This window comes from Rhynchophorus ferrugineus, unplaced genomic scaffold, assembly GCF_030347505.1.
Source record: "Rhynchophorus ferrugineus isolate W39M unplaced genomic scaffold, kcgeb_rfMv2 rfM2, whole genome shotgun sequence".
Taxonomy (NCBI): Eukaryota; Metazoa; Arthropoda; class Insecta; order Coleoptera; family Curculionidae; genus Rhynchophorus; species Rhynchophorus ferrugineus.
Window position 1 is genome coordinate 62,939,739 of NW_027472581.1, and position 16,079 is coordinate 62,955,817.

Here is a 16,079-nt window from a genome sequence, read left to right on the forward strand (position 1 = left end):
ATCTTTTTTGTTGTATGTGTTCTTCTTGCCTGGTGGAGCGCGAGGATCCAGGCATGGGGTTCTGACTGTTTTCGGAGGCAGTCTGTGTTTCTTTACCCTTGTCTGGCTGCTTAGAATGGGTGTCCTCTATCCGTAGGGATGAAAATCGGGACGAATGGGAGTGGGGGATGGTAGTAGGATGGGAAAGAGATCGATCCCCCTATCCGAGATAACCCGGGCCGGGGAAGATCTTCGGTGTGATGGAGGAGGGGCTCCTTGATGTGCCAGTGTGCTTTCACTAGGGGTTGTATCCTTAGTTGTGAGAGCCCCACGAGTAGAGGTGGATGATTTCAATGTAGGTGTTACCTTAAGTTCTTTTTTGTCCATATCACATTGGGTGGCTATGGTAACATAAGTCTTTTTGACAGCATTGGCAAAGTTCATTTGTGTTTTTCCTTGTTGCTGCTTAGCTAAATTTCTGACCATAAAATATGAAATTTTTTCCTGTACCTTAATTTTTTGTATCAAAAATTCTCTTTTATAAACAGGGCATCCCCTATATCTTGGAGAGTGCTCCTATCCACAATTTACACAATGAGGTGGTGGGGAACATTCATTTTCACCATGCGCATTTTTCCCACATGAGGGACAAGTAGGTGCGTACGTGCAGTTAATAGACACATGTCCAAATCTCTGAAACTGATAACATCCCGCTTTGATCAAAATTTCTTCATCGGTACACACAGACAAGTCCCTTCTTGGTATCACGCCTTTACAGAAATTCAGTGTGGTATGTGGGGCAACAGTTACTTCTATATTAACCAGCTTTTTAAGTTTTAAAACTTTCTTTGATTGCCTAGAATTAGCTACCATTACTAGTATAGTTCCATTTCTTAACTTTTTCACAGACTTCAATTCGCCCACTGCAGATAATAATTCTCTATGTATAATAAACGGAGATAGACCTTTCAATAGATCACTCTCTGAAATGATACAAAGTATCTATCATAGTCTTCCCACGTATATCTGTCTAAAAATTCTATCTCTCTCCTGGGTCTTTTTAGACCTATATTCTGGGTGCCAGTAGTAGTTACCTGCATTCCGGCCTGGTCACCTACCGGAACTGCTGCGCAATCGACGGCTAACAGTTGAGCGGGACCTGCGTGACCACCCACGGTCTCGACCGGTACTGGGGTTCCGAATTCCTGCACCGTAATTTTATTTTCTATTTTATGTACTTCCATAATTGATAGAAAAGAACATAGAACATGCAGGGGACGTCACAAAAACACCACACAACTGGGGCCCCGGGGTCGTCACGCCCGTACTATGGCTGCTGTACATCAACCTTGGTCAATATCCCGCAACCACAGCCCCCTGAGGAGCCACTCTAATTTGAATGTCCATATGAAGAGAATTCATCCAGGTAAATATTTGCAAAAATTTTAATTTTTGACTTTCCTGCTGGATCTTACGATAATTTTATTTTTTAGAAAAAACGTCCGCATCAGATCTGAAGAGGACATTCATTTTTAAAAGTGTTACTTGTAAAAACGAGTATAACAGCAAACAAATACTGATGCAGAATGGATCCAAAACAAATCATCCTGCTATTAATGAAGATACCGATATAACAAAAACACTGTACACATGTGAGTTATGCCAACATACTACAACGAAAGCAAATCTAATGAATCATATACAGTCATATAATATAAATGTTGGGAAGGAGTTATTAAAATTTAACACCTTTAAAGAATTTGAAATAATGGAATTTGGAAAAATGATGTGGATCAAGCCACAACAGATTCATGTATCAAGAGAAGAAGCTATATTTCTTTAAATTGTGCGACAATATTTCAGTGTAATCGATCCGGTTTTTGTCTGTAAATCAACAACAAATATCATAAAAGGCATATGGAGGTTCAAGGAAGTAACAAGGTATACATACACATTGCCCAGCTACTATTAAATTAAAATAAAGAGGTGAAGAATCTGAAGTAGAATTCACCAAAACATATTTTGGACATGAAAATACCTTAAAACCCTACATCTCTTGAAAACAAACACAGAATCTAAAATACAATTTAATGTGATATCGGATGATTGATATAAGAGGCAATGTAGATATTACTAATGTAAGTAGGATAGATTTAGTGACTCGAAGATTTACAAAACATACAAGCAGTATAATAGCAGTCAGGTAATATTATAATCTTAAATCCACAGCTATTAGAGATGAAAATTATGCCATAAGTGTTGAAGCATGGATAAATGAGATAAAAGATACAGGATGTATACTGTTATATAAGCCACGAGATGAATATTTGAAAGAAAGAAACCCCAATTTGAAAGAAGATGGTACATTTGCAGTTATTGACCAATGTTACCACAATCTTGATGATGTCCATATAACTTAGACCCTTAAGGAATAGCCCAGAGAAAATCGATAAAAAGGATGTAACCATAAAACAGAGTAAGTACAAAAACTGAATATAATCATGACTATGAAACCAACAATGTGTTGTCTGATTCATTTACAGTTATTGACCATTGTTACTCAAGTAAATGCCCATACTGGTGGATTAGACCTACAAAGGGGATACCACGTTAAGAAAATGCGCCTAGAACTCTACCTCATAGGTATTCATAATAACATAACATTCTACTATTGTCCTTTTATTGAAATAAATTATGTTTATTGTAATATTGTTGTGTTGTATTTTCCTTAATTTCATAAGTAAATAGTAGAAATTTTGAAAACGATATGTATTAGTATTAGTGTATTTAAAAATTATAATTGTTATTTTATTAAAATAATATTCAGTCATCGCAGAAATGTCAATTTCATTTATGAAGTCCAATTAATAAAAATCCCAAATGTATTTTAAGGTGGTTGTTGAAATAATACTAGATAAGGGTACGTTTTTGGCCATAATAATCAATTTATTTTATCAGTGCCATTTTAATACGAAATTGACCTTACAATATTTACATTATAAATATTTTAGATATTAAATATTTCTTATACTTTTGAAATGGATAGATAGGAAACTTAGAGGTAAAGATCATTTCATTGTAACATCAGCATTACTGATTGTATCCCACCCGAACGTATTCTTTCCGTGGCGGTGATGATCGAAGCATCAAAAGAAGGTTATAAATTAAACTTATATATAGGTGCTGATGGTGCAGACTTCCCTTAAACTGTCCCACAAACAAGAAACCATTCAGAGCGTAATCTTGAAAGGGACATGCGGCTCCGTCAGACAGACGGATCAGGTGTCGTTCCCTACATATATAGGAATAATTAATCACCGGCAGGCCTTTTGTCGGATCTGATATATTGATTGTTTTGACTAAATCGTTGTTCTGACGAAGAAACGTCTGCAGGTCTTGGGCAAAAGGTAGATTGTCAGTTGAAAATAAATGTGTATTTAAATAAACTATTAAAACAAAATTAGACAACTATCTATCAAACTATTGTCATACCGAAGAACTATTCATCAAACTGTCGATACAAAGGTGTAAACTTAACTAACTAAAATTTACTCCGCCTAGCACCCTATCCCGTACCAGAGCCTCTTGAAAAATGTTCATACTTGGCTAATATAAGCAGATCTCATATCTAGGATGAAATATGACCGCCCGCCGCGGGAAACGCAACATATCCCTACTACGAATTTAATTTTAAGTTAACAAAACACTTTTTTTGTAGAGCACCTTAAAATTGGCCACGAAATTTCGCTGCACAATATGAGTACACCAAGCAACGTTATTTTAAAGTAACTATTATGATTTTCAATTTTGGCCAAGAAATGGTTGAGTTATTTCGCACTCCAGAGACCAATAAGAGTAATGGACTTGATGGTGAAAACAATCAGGTCGTCTCCTCCTTACAATAACTAAAAACAAAAGTCAAGAAAGCTCTCGTACCCTAAATTTGTGGCTAAGTAATAACAAATGTGAAAAGTCACCACATATTTAATCATTTATTATTAATGTTTATTCTTGGTAAATCTTACTCGATCTTAATTAGAATTTGATTCGATATTATCGTTAATACATATTTACATCATATTTTAAAAATAAATAAAATAAGACATTTAAGATAGAACAGTAAAGTTTCTTTCTAATGGAATTGTGACGAAAAAGGTAGTATCGTTTTCACCACTGTCAATCCTAGTCTATTTCCAATTTTTAAAAAAATTGTTTTGTTGAAGTAATGCTGTGTTTTTATCTTTACGTAAACCAAAACAGATGACATCGGTAGAATTCTGAAGAGATCACGAGGCTATTTTCCTTTGAATTTAGTTAATTTATAAGAATCGAACAATTATTGAGAACAGATGATGGATAAAAATTGGAATGTCAGCTCTTCCGAGATTGCTTAAAGTGCCGCTAACTTGCTCATAATTGGAATTTGGAAAATATAGGAAATTTGAAACTAACGAAACTTTGGAAAACATCTCTAGATTATACACCATCAGAATTTGGGCAAAAGCATAGCAGTTCAAAAGCTCTACAGATAGTAGAGTCGGACTGACAAATGAAGCTGTGATCAATCCCCACAAAGAGAGAGTTTTTTGGTAAGTTAAATTCCATATGCAACTCAACTTTAGTTTTAGACCTTTTATATTATCTTGATTCATTTATCAAATTCTATTCTATATAAATTAAATTAGTAAAATAATATGAAATATTATTTAATTAAATCAATACAAACTGGCCATACTTTATATTTTGATAAATCATTTAGTGTATTTAACATTTTTATTCCTTAAAACAAATATTCTTAAATATAGAACCTACAATACTATTAGACATAAATCCGAAAATTGTCATCCGAACATTTAAAATTCAAGTTGGTTTCAACGATTCTTTAAATGAAGAAAATGAAGAAATAAAATCGAGGAAATTGCAATAGTCAACTTTCTATATTGAATTCTTCTTCTATATTGAATTGAATTATTTTATTATTGTAAACTAAAAAAATTTTTAATATATTTGGAATTAACACAACTTATATTACATCTTTCGTAGCATAAATCTTAATATGTTTTTACAAATCCTTTTTTGATGGTATTTTGGGTTTACATTTTAGTTTTCTTAGAGTAATGAATGTGTTTTAGATTTTGAATTCGCATCGCTTATGAACGGAGAAAGCTATGAACTATTTTCAATCAAAAACAATCCTCATCCAAATATTCCTCCATTCATTATTAAAGACGCAAAGAAATCGTCATGGAATTCTCCAATTTGGATAGTGCTGAAAATACTTGACCAACTAACAAAATGAAATCCATGGGAGATTTCGTATGCCAAGAAATGAAAATGAATTAAAATAAAATGATTTATAGGTCTTTTTGAATATTATAGATTTTATTAAAAATTCGATGAAATTGTGAAACCTCTTATAGTAAAATACTAACTTTGTATCCTAACTTTGATAAATAATTCATATTAACAACAGATGTTTCAAATTTTGTAATTTGTGTAGTTCTTTCCGACTTGAGGGATAATGATAAAATTAATTGACCGAAAGCTTCTCAAATATTAACAAACACGGAAATAAAATACTCAATAACCGAAAAAGGATCATTGTTAATTGTTTGGAACACTAAATCATTTTAGACCTTAAATAGTATAAAATTAAAATGTTAATTAGCCACCGATCACAGAACCAGAAATAATCAAAATCTTGAAATACAAGGGCATGTTAATAAACTATTTTTAAAATTATTATTTTAGTTCAATTTATTAATTTATGTTCTATTTGCGGTTGGTTGCACCAAACAGATTTTTTTAGACTTAAATATAATAAATATTCCAAATAAAACCGAAGCGCCCTAAAAATCTAAATGTTGGAATGCGGAAAAATGGAGAAAACGGGACTCAAACATTTCATACAAATCTTACTACTATGCAAAACTATATTTTATTTAATATTGGGATATTTTAGTATTTGCGAAAACTAATTAAGAAAAAAAATTATTTAGTATGATTGTGAATTAGGTTAACGGATTGCAGACCTCGGATGAATGGCAAAATCTCGATATGCAGCTGGCAGCAAATGTGTAAATCCCCCACTATATCAACGCTTATATATATTTTCCCTATATGTAAATACTGATTTAACATATCGGCAATGTTGCAGTCCGTCTGACGTCATTTTGTCCTCGAATGACAGAGGTTCAATGGTGTTTCCATCCGCTAGTTTAAATTTGTATGTTTAAATTTTAACCATTGTAAACATAAGATTAATATTATTGAAATGTTGTTTTACGGAGAGTTGTCAGAAGTAAAAGTGGTCTATAATGTTTTGAAATCGATTTCAATAAAAGAGGTATTGCTTCCTTATATTTTTTCATATAAATAAATATAATTTGCATTTCTAAGTTTGCAGTTCTAAGACCTATGGAAGAAGGTCTTAAAATTACTGTAGATGAAATGAGATGTATTGAAGTATCTGCTTATCTACCATGTAATATATTTACAAAGTATCATGTTGATACTAAGGCAGATATAATATTTAAAATAAATCTTAAAGTATTGACTGATATATTAAACATATTTGGAGATGATGGAAATTCTAGTTTAAGCCTCTCCTATAAATCTAATGGAGCACCATTATATTTAATGTAAGCTAATCATAGAAATTTGCTTAATATTTTTATAATTATTATTTGGTTATTAGCATGAATCATGGTGATGAAAATATTACTGTTGATTGTGAAATTCGTACATTAACTACTAATGAATTTGAGAATCCCAGTTTAGCAGAGGAATGCCGCTTAAACAAAATAGTAATCAATGCTAGTATATTTGCAGAACTTTTACATAGGCTAGATAATTCTGCAGAAGAAGTAAAAATTGTATTCAGCCCTGAGTCCCCTTATTTTACCTTAAAGACTACAGGGTTTTCAGTAAGTTTATTTAAACATTTTCAGCTTTATTTAATTATTTGTACTGTAATTATTTTTTTAGAGTGAGTCAGAAGTGAATATAAATAAGAATTCTGAATCAGTAACAATATATCAATGTGAAGAGAGGTCTGAATCAATATATTCATTTTCAAATATTAGACACATAATAAAGGTTTTGCATTATGCTGATAAAGTTGCAATATCTACAGGGGAATCTGGACTTTTAGGATTGCAACTAGTTATTAATTCAGAGGATAATCAAATGTATGTAGAATATTATGTTACATCTCAATATATAACAGACTAAGAAAGAATAAGGTATCTTTTAATAAGTTCATATATATTAAAGTAGTGATAAAATATTGAAATGTTACTACACAAATGAAAATATACACCAATCATCTATGATGCAATTCTATGTGAGTATGCCCACAAACATAGGTCGATATAAAATAAATCTTGTTCCTTAAAATTAAGTATTTTCATTGCAAGATTATATAATATGACAATCTTTAATGTAATTAAGTGGATATTTAATTCTCGAAACTTAATAATATTAAGTTATATTTTTAAAATGCATTTAGACAAAAAATGAATTGATTTCTCAATATAAATATGTATAACATTTTTGTTATGAGAAAATTGAAACCATTTATGTATATACAAAATATATTTTAAAATATTTGATGTATAACTGACACATTTACTTAACATTTATTCCAACTGCTTCAGAAATACTATGAAACCCATCTTTTTCTAGTAATTCCATTAATTCTTTTTTAATTTTTGTTACAATTAGAGGGCCTTCATATACCATGCTGGAATAAATTTGTATTAAACTAGCACCAGCTTTAATTTTTTCATACGCATCTTTTCCAGATGAAACTCCTCCAACTCCTGAAATATTTTTCAAATAAAAATGTTTATCACTTAATGTGCATTTTATATAACTACCAATTATTGGTATACCATCAGTAAGTTTACTCATTTCTAATATCATTTTGGTAGATATATCTTTTAGTGGTTCACCACTTAACCCTCCTGTTTCATTTTTATTGTGACTTTTCAATGATGGTCTTTCAATTGTTGTATTACAAACTATTAATCCATCAACCTATCAAAACCATTATATTAACATAGTGTTATGTTTGATCATAAGTACATACTTTGCATTCTGGTAATTTTAGAACTTCTGCAATATCCTGCCTTTCTTGATAGGTCAAATCAGGAGCCAATTTTAAAAGTAACGGTATATTAGATTTTCCACATAAATTATTCCTTACACTCACTAATGCTTTTAATAGCTTTTTAAGATTTTCTTTATTCTGCAAAGATCTTAAATTTGGTGTATTTGGACTGAAATTTTAATACTTAATGAGATATTTCTCCAGATATAACAAAAAACACACACCTACTAATATTAATAACTAGGTAATCTGAGATATTAGCAAACATTTTAATTCCCTGTACATAATCTGCAATGGGGTCATCTGTTGTTTTATTTTTTCCTAAATTTATACCCAGAATTAATGAACCAATATTTGGTTTAGCTTCATTAACTCTTTGTGCAACACGTGCATACCCTTCACTATTAAAACCATATCTGCAATGAAGTCATCAAATAATTGATAGAACTTTGGTATGTCTATAAACCTATTGATTATGGCTTTGTCATTTGATAATCTAAATACTCTTGGTTTATCATTCCCAACTTGTGCCAGCGGTGTAACTGAACCAATTTCCACAAATCCAAAGCCAATATCTTTTAATCCCATAATTGCTTTACCATCTTTATCAAACCCTGCAGCAATTCCTATTGGATTTGCAAAACTCTTATCAAACACTTGAATATGCTAAAAACTCTATAGTCATAATCTATAACACTAATTACTGAATATTACCAAAGATTTTGGATCTTTATATGAATTTTTTGGAACAATTCGATATTGACTGGCAAATATAGCACATTTATGAGCCTGCTCTGGGTCTAGCAAATGTAGCAAAGGCATAATAACATTTTTATAGAATTTTTCATCTCCTTTATATGCACACAGACCAGAGAAAATTGCAAGAGCACCAGAGCTTACATATAACATGGACTTAAATTTTTTCTAAAATAATAATATCAGGTATATTTGTTTAAATAACAAAATGTAAATAATTATTACTTGAAAAGTTAATTTCATTTTGGTATACTTTTTAAGTTCTTTGATTCAAAAACGAGCGTTGTGTTTAGGTTATACACCACAAAACACAAAATAACATTGCTTTTAGAATCTAACTTCAGTATACGTTAGTAATTGAAAGTGGAAGTGTAGAAGACTAGGGGTGTTTGCAACTGAAAAAAATTTCGATATATCTTTTTTGATATTTTTTAAAAAATATCGTTATATCGGACAAAAAAAAATCTATATTTTTTTGCAATTAATATAAAAAATATCGATATTTAAAAAAAATATATCCATATTTTTATGAAAAAATAAAAATAGTCAAATATTAAAATTAAGTACCAACATTGACCAACCCCTTAAAATACCAATTTTAAAAGTTTATTAAAAATTATATTTAATTTATTCTGAACAAATATCGAAAAAATCGCCTAAAAATATCAATATATCGGGCATAAATATTTTGTCCCAAAATATCGATATTTTTTCAGAAAATATCGATGTATAGATATTCTTTCTGCATCCCTAGTAGAGGTCATAGTATGGTAGATGCTTTATTGATTTTAAAGTTAAGAAAATTTATGTATTAATCGTTTAAAATATTTATAAGTAAACAAAAGTATGGGTCGCGGAGTAATGAAAGAATGGGAGGCTACAGCCAAAGAGTCTGCTACACAGAAGATAGTAAATATGTTTAATAGACCTGGTCAGCTTGAAAAAATAGATCAAATTAAGCAACGATTTACACGAAAGAAGGGTTCTGTAGAAGCCCTCCTAAAATCAGCTATGCAACAACAACTTGATGGAGTTCGTATTGGTATTAGCCAACTACATAATTGCTTAGGCCAATCAGTGGAAATAAACAATAATGTTAAAAAGATCTTCAACTTGTTTGAAGATGTACCTAAACTATGTAATGCTTTGAGTGAAGCTCGAGAGGAAAATATGAAACATTCTCAATATGTTACTGCTAGAGAAAACTTAAAACATATTTTTACTGTTCCAGAAAGTGTTGAAAAAACTAAACAGTGGATAAATGAGGGGAAACTTTTACATGCACATCAATGTTTAAGGGATTTGGAAAATTCCAGAGATGATTTATTATATGAAGTACATAAGTTGCCAAATCAATCAGTTCATGATAAGTCCCTTCTAAAAGCATATTTTGCAGATGTTGAAACATTGTCAAATTTATTGGAAAAGCAATTGATTTTTGTTCTATCTAGAACTTTAAATACAGTTAGAAAAGATCCTGCTGTAATTGTTACAGCATTAAGAATTATTAGAAGAGAAGAAAAAGCTGATGAATTGGCTTTAAAACAAGAGAAGCAAACTGGATTTTTGGCACCAGGTAGGCCTAAAAAATGGAAGGTTATGGCTTTTAATATTTTGGAAAGATCAGTAGAATCAAGAATAGAAGGAACTCAAGTTGAAGAGCGAGAGGATAATAAGTTATGGTTGATAAGATACTTAGAGTTGATAAGACAGCTTATTTTAGAGGACCTGAGAGTAGTAAAGACTCTATGTGTGCCCTGTTTTCCACGTGAATATAATATTGTTGATCGATACATACTAATGTATCACAAATCTTTATCAACTCATTTACAGGAAATTATTCAAAATGGACTTCAAGGAAATGAGTTTGTTACAATTTTGTCATGGATTTTAAAAACCTATCACTCAAAGGAAATGTTAGGACACAGTGATTTAGTTGAGCATACAAACAAATTGGGTCCACTTCTACCTTCAGCTGTTACTGACTATTTGGAATCAACATATCTTAAGTTCATTGAAAATAATTACACAGAGTGGATGCAAAACACTTTAAAATCTGAAAAGGAGGAATGGAGATCTAGTGCTTCTCCACAAACAGATACTAGAACTACTGCTCCTCTTATAATCTTCCAAATGATCAATCAAAACCTAGAAGTGGCCAAAACTATTGGAGACGGTATGACTCTAAAAGTTCTTATTCTTAGTGTTGAGCAAGTTAACAAATTCAGAGATTCTTTTAGAGATGCCATTATAGAATTTAAGAATAAGTATTTTGAAGACAGAAAACAAGTTCCATTTTTTACTCAGTATATGATTATTATTATTAATCAGTGTATGCAATTTGTTGATATGGGAACTCAGTTAGAGAAACAGTATTCAACAAGTTTTAGTGGACACAATATTAATGATAATTTTAACCGTTTACGAGGTACTTTTATTCAGCTGAGAAATGAATGTAGCAACTTCTTATTAGAAGAACTGTTTATTGATTTGGACCAGCATTTCGAAAAACTTTTTAATAGTCAATGGCTTTCTTCTATGGATACAATAGACACAATACATGCTACACTTGAAGACTACTTTCATGATTACAATCAATTAATTGATAGTAATTACAAATTTATAGCAGATCAAGCAAAGAACATGGTCGCTAAACGTTACTTGATTGCTATGCTATCTAAAAAAGTATCATTTAAAATATCGGAGGATTATACTGCAGCAGCAAACAAAATTGTCAAGGAAAGTAATAGGCTAAACAACCTGTTTGACATTTTAAGCAGAAGTTTAAACAAAGAAGATGAAGATCCTTTTGAAGCCATTTTAATGTTATCTGAGGTAGTTAAAAGTGATGAAGATATGCTGTCATTTGAGCTGCACAGAGTAGTTGAGAAATACCCAGATATTACTGAAGATCATTTATATAGACTTTTAAGTTTGCGTGGTGATTTAAGTAGGTCTGATATCAAAGATAAGGTAGCCCATGTGGATAGACCCAAAGTTTCACATAAAAGCAGTATCTTTAAATCTTTGGTATTTCCAAAATTAGTTAATATTAACTTAAACTTCTAGTATATTCAGTAAATATTTTAACTGTACAATTTACTTGTTATTATTTTCAATGTTAACACTAAAAAAGTATATTTTATTATTTGTTAATTAATTGTTACAATTAAATGTATTCAAATCTTTATTAAGGTAATTTAACACCATTAATTAAATAAATTGCTTCATTAGCACAACCACATATAACTCTGTTTTTGCTCAAGTCCAAACTATTGATAGATTTTCCCAATGTCGGCATCAGAGTAAATACTTCTAGTTTGTTCTTTACATTATCAGGGGCAAGCCAGACATTTACATCATTATTATCCAAACTAGTAATTGACTGAATTTTATTTTTGGTTGACCAGTGCCAAATTTCACCAGTACTAGAACAGCTGAATAGTAGATCAGGATGGTCTGGATGGAAGTGAATTTCATTAATAGATCCTTCATGTGCATTTAAAACATTAACTGGAAATGTATTTTGTCTCAAATCCCAAGTTGTAAGAGCTCCTAATTCATCACCTATCATTAAAAATATAAAATATATTGCATATCCAGATAAATATAGTATATACTACACAATAATGTTGTGTCCAACTTAAAAGTGTGAATAGTTACCTGCTATAATTAAATGTCTCTGTGTAGGGTGAAATACTAAACATGTAGGAGTTACTTGATCACCACTTAGCATAAAAGTGTTTGTTGGTTTATTAAATGGAGATCTTAAATCCCAGATTTTCATTTGTCCTCTTAAATTACTCGTTAATATCTCATTATGCTTCAAAAATAACACACAACCTATTGAACAACTATCAGCATTTTCTACAAATTAATAATTAAGTAACTGTAGTAGTAGATATTAATATTTCCTTTACCTATAGTTCTTATAACATTTTTAGATTGAGATGTTAGAATATTTATCTTTCCATCTTCACCAACTGTGACAAGATCATTTTCATATACAGCTAATGCAGTACATGGGCTGGTGTCATAATTTTGAAAATAATGCAAATTATCCCATGCAACACAGTTATTCAAAATTAAATCCCCATCTGACTTTGTATTAATACTAAATAAATGTGCTGATCCTAATGAAGACGCACAAACAAAATATTCACTGTTTAAAAACTACAATTTAAATAGCATATCTTAAAGTTTTCTAGTAAGATTTATGACTTAGTTGTTACCTGTATATCTAATATATCTCCTTTATAAGGAAAACTAAAAATTGGAAACGGATATATATCATCATCTTCTTCATGCTCACAAAAATCCCATAATTTCACGGTATTTGTGTGATTATCTATACTTCCAGTTACAAAATAATTAGAATTGTGTAGACCATTAGGGCGCCATCGTATTTTATGGATTTTCTCAGAAACAAATGTACCATGAAGATTATGTGACATAATAGAATTATCTGAATACATTTTAATTTACTATAATAATCTTAAGTAACGAAATAATAAATTTGTATTAAAATTTAAAAACATTCAATATGATATTTGAATGTCTGAAATATAGAGTAACATACTCTATGGCTTCAAACAGTCTTAAAATCTTAACCATAACCTAACTAGCGTTGGGAACTATCGACTGAAAACAGTCGATAGTCGCAAAACATTCGATAGTCAAAAAAAAATAGCGACTGAAAATAGTAATTACTATTCATTATAGTCAAATGCACGGTTCGACTGTTTTTTTTTTTATTCATGATGTCAGACGAAGATGTACGAATTCTTATCTGTATAAAATGTGAGATAGGAAAGGACGGAGATAAATGCTTGGAGAAGTTAATTTTAAATGTCTTTATATTCTCTAATGGTAGTATAAGCGAGACAGTAATGTTTATATATTCATTCACCTGATAACTGATGATTTTAAAGGAAGTAGGATTACTTATACACTGAATGTTCTGTGGACGTGAAAAAAGGAATGGAATAATAACTTCACAAATGTTTTATCGTGTTTTAATATATGAATTGCTATTTTTAAATAACATAGCATAGTAAATATAAATAGCACAATACAACTTAAATAAAACCTAAAAACTAAAGATTTTCAATAACCATAACTACTAAATAAAATGTACCTAATCATTGAAAAATCTAAACCATGATGAACCTAAAAATGATCCTATAATAACTAAGAAACCCTTTTTAAATAAGTTTTATTTATTTTTGAACGGAAATATTTTTAAATTACTGTGAATATTGTCATGTTCAACATTTCTCCCCTGAGGCTATTTCTTCGATCGTTAATTATTTGCCCAGATTTTGAAAAAACTTCCCAGGAGACAGATGTTGCGGGTATAGAGGAACATTTTACATGTAACTGATATAATTCAGGTAGTCTCATTTTATGGGTTTGGCAAAATCCAATGGGTTTTCTAACGCCCAATAAATGGAATTTCCAAATACTGCTAAATCTGTAAAATTGCTGCTGTACTTGGAGTAATTAATTCTTTCATTCTAGCCATTTTTTTATCAAAATATCTCCAGATATCAATACATTCTTGATCAGTAGTTTTATCTTGAATTTCGAGCTGTGGAACTATATTTGTATTTTTTGAAGTTAGAATAGAAGACCTATTTTACCTATTTTGTGATAACTTTTTGTATCGCCTCAGCATTATTTGCAATACCAAATCCTGCTTTTTTATATCTAGGATCTAAAAATGTGGATTTCCCGCATATCGTATTTATTTCTAAAATTGCCAGTTTTTTATTGATGATATTGATTTTATATTTTTTCCTCATTTACTTGTTAAAATCATGGATTTGATGGAATGTTGCAGTCCTCTTATTAACCGTATAATTAAAGACATTGTTGGGATATCTTTCACCAGATAATTCGGTGGTCATTATTTCAATGGGCTTTAAAAGTTGAACACATTCTATTGAAATAGTCCATTCGTTAACAAATAAAAACTGTGGTGCTCTTCTTAATAGACAACAAAATAAATTGTTGAATATTAAAGTAGAGTTTTCCTATCAGAAAAAATATTTATTACAAATATTTAATATACTATATTTACCTCTTTACAGCTAATATTTTTAAAAGAAATTTAACAACTGCTACTGTAAAAAATTCTTCAAATCTTTTGGAACTATGCAATTTCTTAAACCTTTGGAACCTAATTTTAGTTTTCAAGATTTTAGGAGAAAAGTTTCGACAAACAAGACGCTTGGACAAAAATCGTGAAAGTTTATCAAAAAAGTATTACCTATTATACCAGTCCAAAGTATTATCTATTATGCCAATCAAAATATATCTTACTATTTATCGTTTACAATTTAATTTTTTTGCCCTCGAAAACTAGCCTTCCAAAATGCTGCTATATTAATTTACAATATAGTTATTCACAAGCAAGCTACAAAAAAAAAACATAAAACCACATATATTACATATAAATCTATATAAGCATAAATTGGGCGCATTACTTTCATGCATTTGAAAATAATAACTAAAAGTAAACGACTATTCGAAATAAACGAAGAACGACGACGAAACATCCGATAATAAATAGTAATAAAATCAGTCGGGCCGAAAATAACAACTGAAAACAGTTTCTAGTAAAAACAATCGAACCAAAAATAGCGACTGAAATAGTCGACAGTAAAAAGTAGTCAATTACTGAACAGTCTATAGTCGATTTCAGTCGATTATTCCCAACACTAAACCTAACCTTCTCACTAGGGATGCCAAACAAATATGGATATATAAACATTTTTTCCAAAAATATCGTTATTTTAGTTGATACATAGATATTTTTTACCGATATTAAAAAATTATATATTAAAGATCTTATTAGTAAACCTTTAACATAGTTTGTGCACCTGCACGTATTTTGAACTTTTTTCAAAGATTATTACAAATATCGGTACTATAAAATGTGCAAAAAATATCAATCGATCATACATCAAAATATCAAAAAAATATTTATTTTCCGATATTATTTGAAATATATATCGATATTTTTATGAGGATTTCGATATTTTCTAGGTATTTCTACTTTTCATTATTAAATGACGTTTAGTTTTCTTTTCAAATATAACTAGTCTGTAATAGGCTTTTGTCATATTATTTTTACTACAGAATACAATAGACTCTGGCATAAAACATATCACATTAGGGATATCGGTATTAAGCTCTATCGATATTTTAAAAACTATTGAAACACCGT

At 30.2% G+C, this 16,079-nt stretch overlaps 5 protein-coding genes and 1 long non-coding RNA gene across 7 annotated transcripts; 3 read left to right on the forward strand and 3 right to left on the reverse strand.

Annotated features, from left to right (window-relative positions):
- The first annotated feature begins 1,182 nt into the window (after window positions 1–1,182).
- Window positions 1,183–1,902, forward strand: LOC143190179 (uncharacterized). The gene is made up of 2 exons (XM_076394329.1): window positions 1,183–1,405; window positions 1,473–1,902. The coding sequence occupies exons 1-2, from the start codon at window positions 1,309–1,311 to the stop codon at window positions 1,820–1,822; spliced, it is 447 nt and encodes a 148-aa protein (XP_076250444.1). The 5' UTR covers window positions 1,183–1,308; the 3' UTR covers window positions 1,823–1,902.
- A 4,270-nt stretch (window positions 1,903–6,172) lies between these two features.
- On the forward strand, window positions 6,173–7,377 carry Rad1 (Radiation insensitive 1). 2 transcript variants are annotated; one of them, XM_076394327.1, is made up of 4 exons: window positions 6,173–6,325; window positions 6,379–6,620; window positions 6,677–6,905; window positions 6,967–7,377. In XM_076394327.1, the coding sequence occupies exons 1-4, from the start codon at window positions 6,254–6,256 to the stop codon at window positions 7,210–7,212; spliced, it is 789 nt and encodes a 262-aa protein (XP_076250442.1). In that variant the 5' UTR covers window positions 6,173–6,253; the 3' UTR covers window positions 7,213–7,377. The 2 variants fall into 2 exon arrangements, with proteins under 2 accessions (XP_076250442.1, XP_076250443.1); XM_076394328.1 differs by having other exon boundaries at window positions 6,191–6,325; window positions 6,386–6,620.
- Window positions 7,378–7,556: 179 nt separating this feature from the next.
- Dhod (dihydroorotate dehydrogenase 2) lies at window positions 7,557–9,202 on the reverse strand. The gene is made up of 7 exons (XM_076394325.1): window positions 9,074–9,202; window positions 8,807–9,016; window positions 8,559–8,758; window positions 8,317–8,508; window positions 8,072–8,261; window positions 7,860–8,019; window positions 7,557–7,802 (listed from the first exon to the last, which is right to left on the reverse strand). The coding sequence occupies exons 1-7, from the start codon at window positions 9,089–9,091 to the stop codon at window positions 7,609–7,611; spliced, it is 1,164 nt and encodes a 387-aa protein (XP_076250440.1). The 5' UTR covers window positions 9,092–9,202; the 3' UTR covers window positions 7,557–7,608.
- Window positions 9,203–9,694: 492 nt separating this feature from the next.
- On the forward strand, window positions 9,695–12,092 carry Sec6 (Exocyst complex component Sec6). The gene has a single exon (XM_076394321.1). It carries the CDS (start codon window positions 9,695–9,697, stop codon window positions 11,915–11,917), a length of 2,223 nt encoding a protein of 740 aa, XP_076250436.1. The 3' UTR covers window positions 11,918–12,092.
- Nup43 (nucleoporin 43) lies at window positions 12,023–13,459 on the reverse strand. Its single transcript, XM_076394326.1, has 4 exons — window positions 13,081–13,459; window positions 12,769–13,021; window positions 12,512–12,715; window positions 12,023–12,415 (listed from the first exon to the last, which is right to left on the reverse strand). Exons 1-4 carry the CDS (start codon window positions 13,321–13,323, stop codon window positions 12,039–12,041), a joined length of 1,077 nt encoding a protein of 358 aa, XP_076250441.1. The 5' UTR covers window positions 13,324–13,459; the 3' UTR covers window positions 12,023–12,038.
- Window positions 13,460–14,298: 839 nt separating this feature from the next.
- Window positions 14,299–14,794, reverse strand: LOC143190183 (uncharacterized). The gene is made up of 3 exons (XR_013004187.1): window positions 14,657–14,794; window positions 14,491–14,600; window positions 14,299–14,438 (listed from the first exon to the last, which is right to left on the reverse strand). It is a non-coding gene; the product is annotated as an uncharacterized LOC143190183 (long non-coding RNA).
- Between the last annotated feature and the right edge of the window lie 1,285 nt (window positions 14,795–16,079).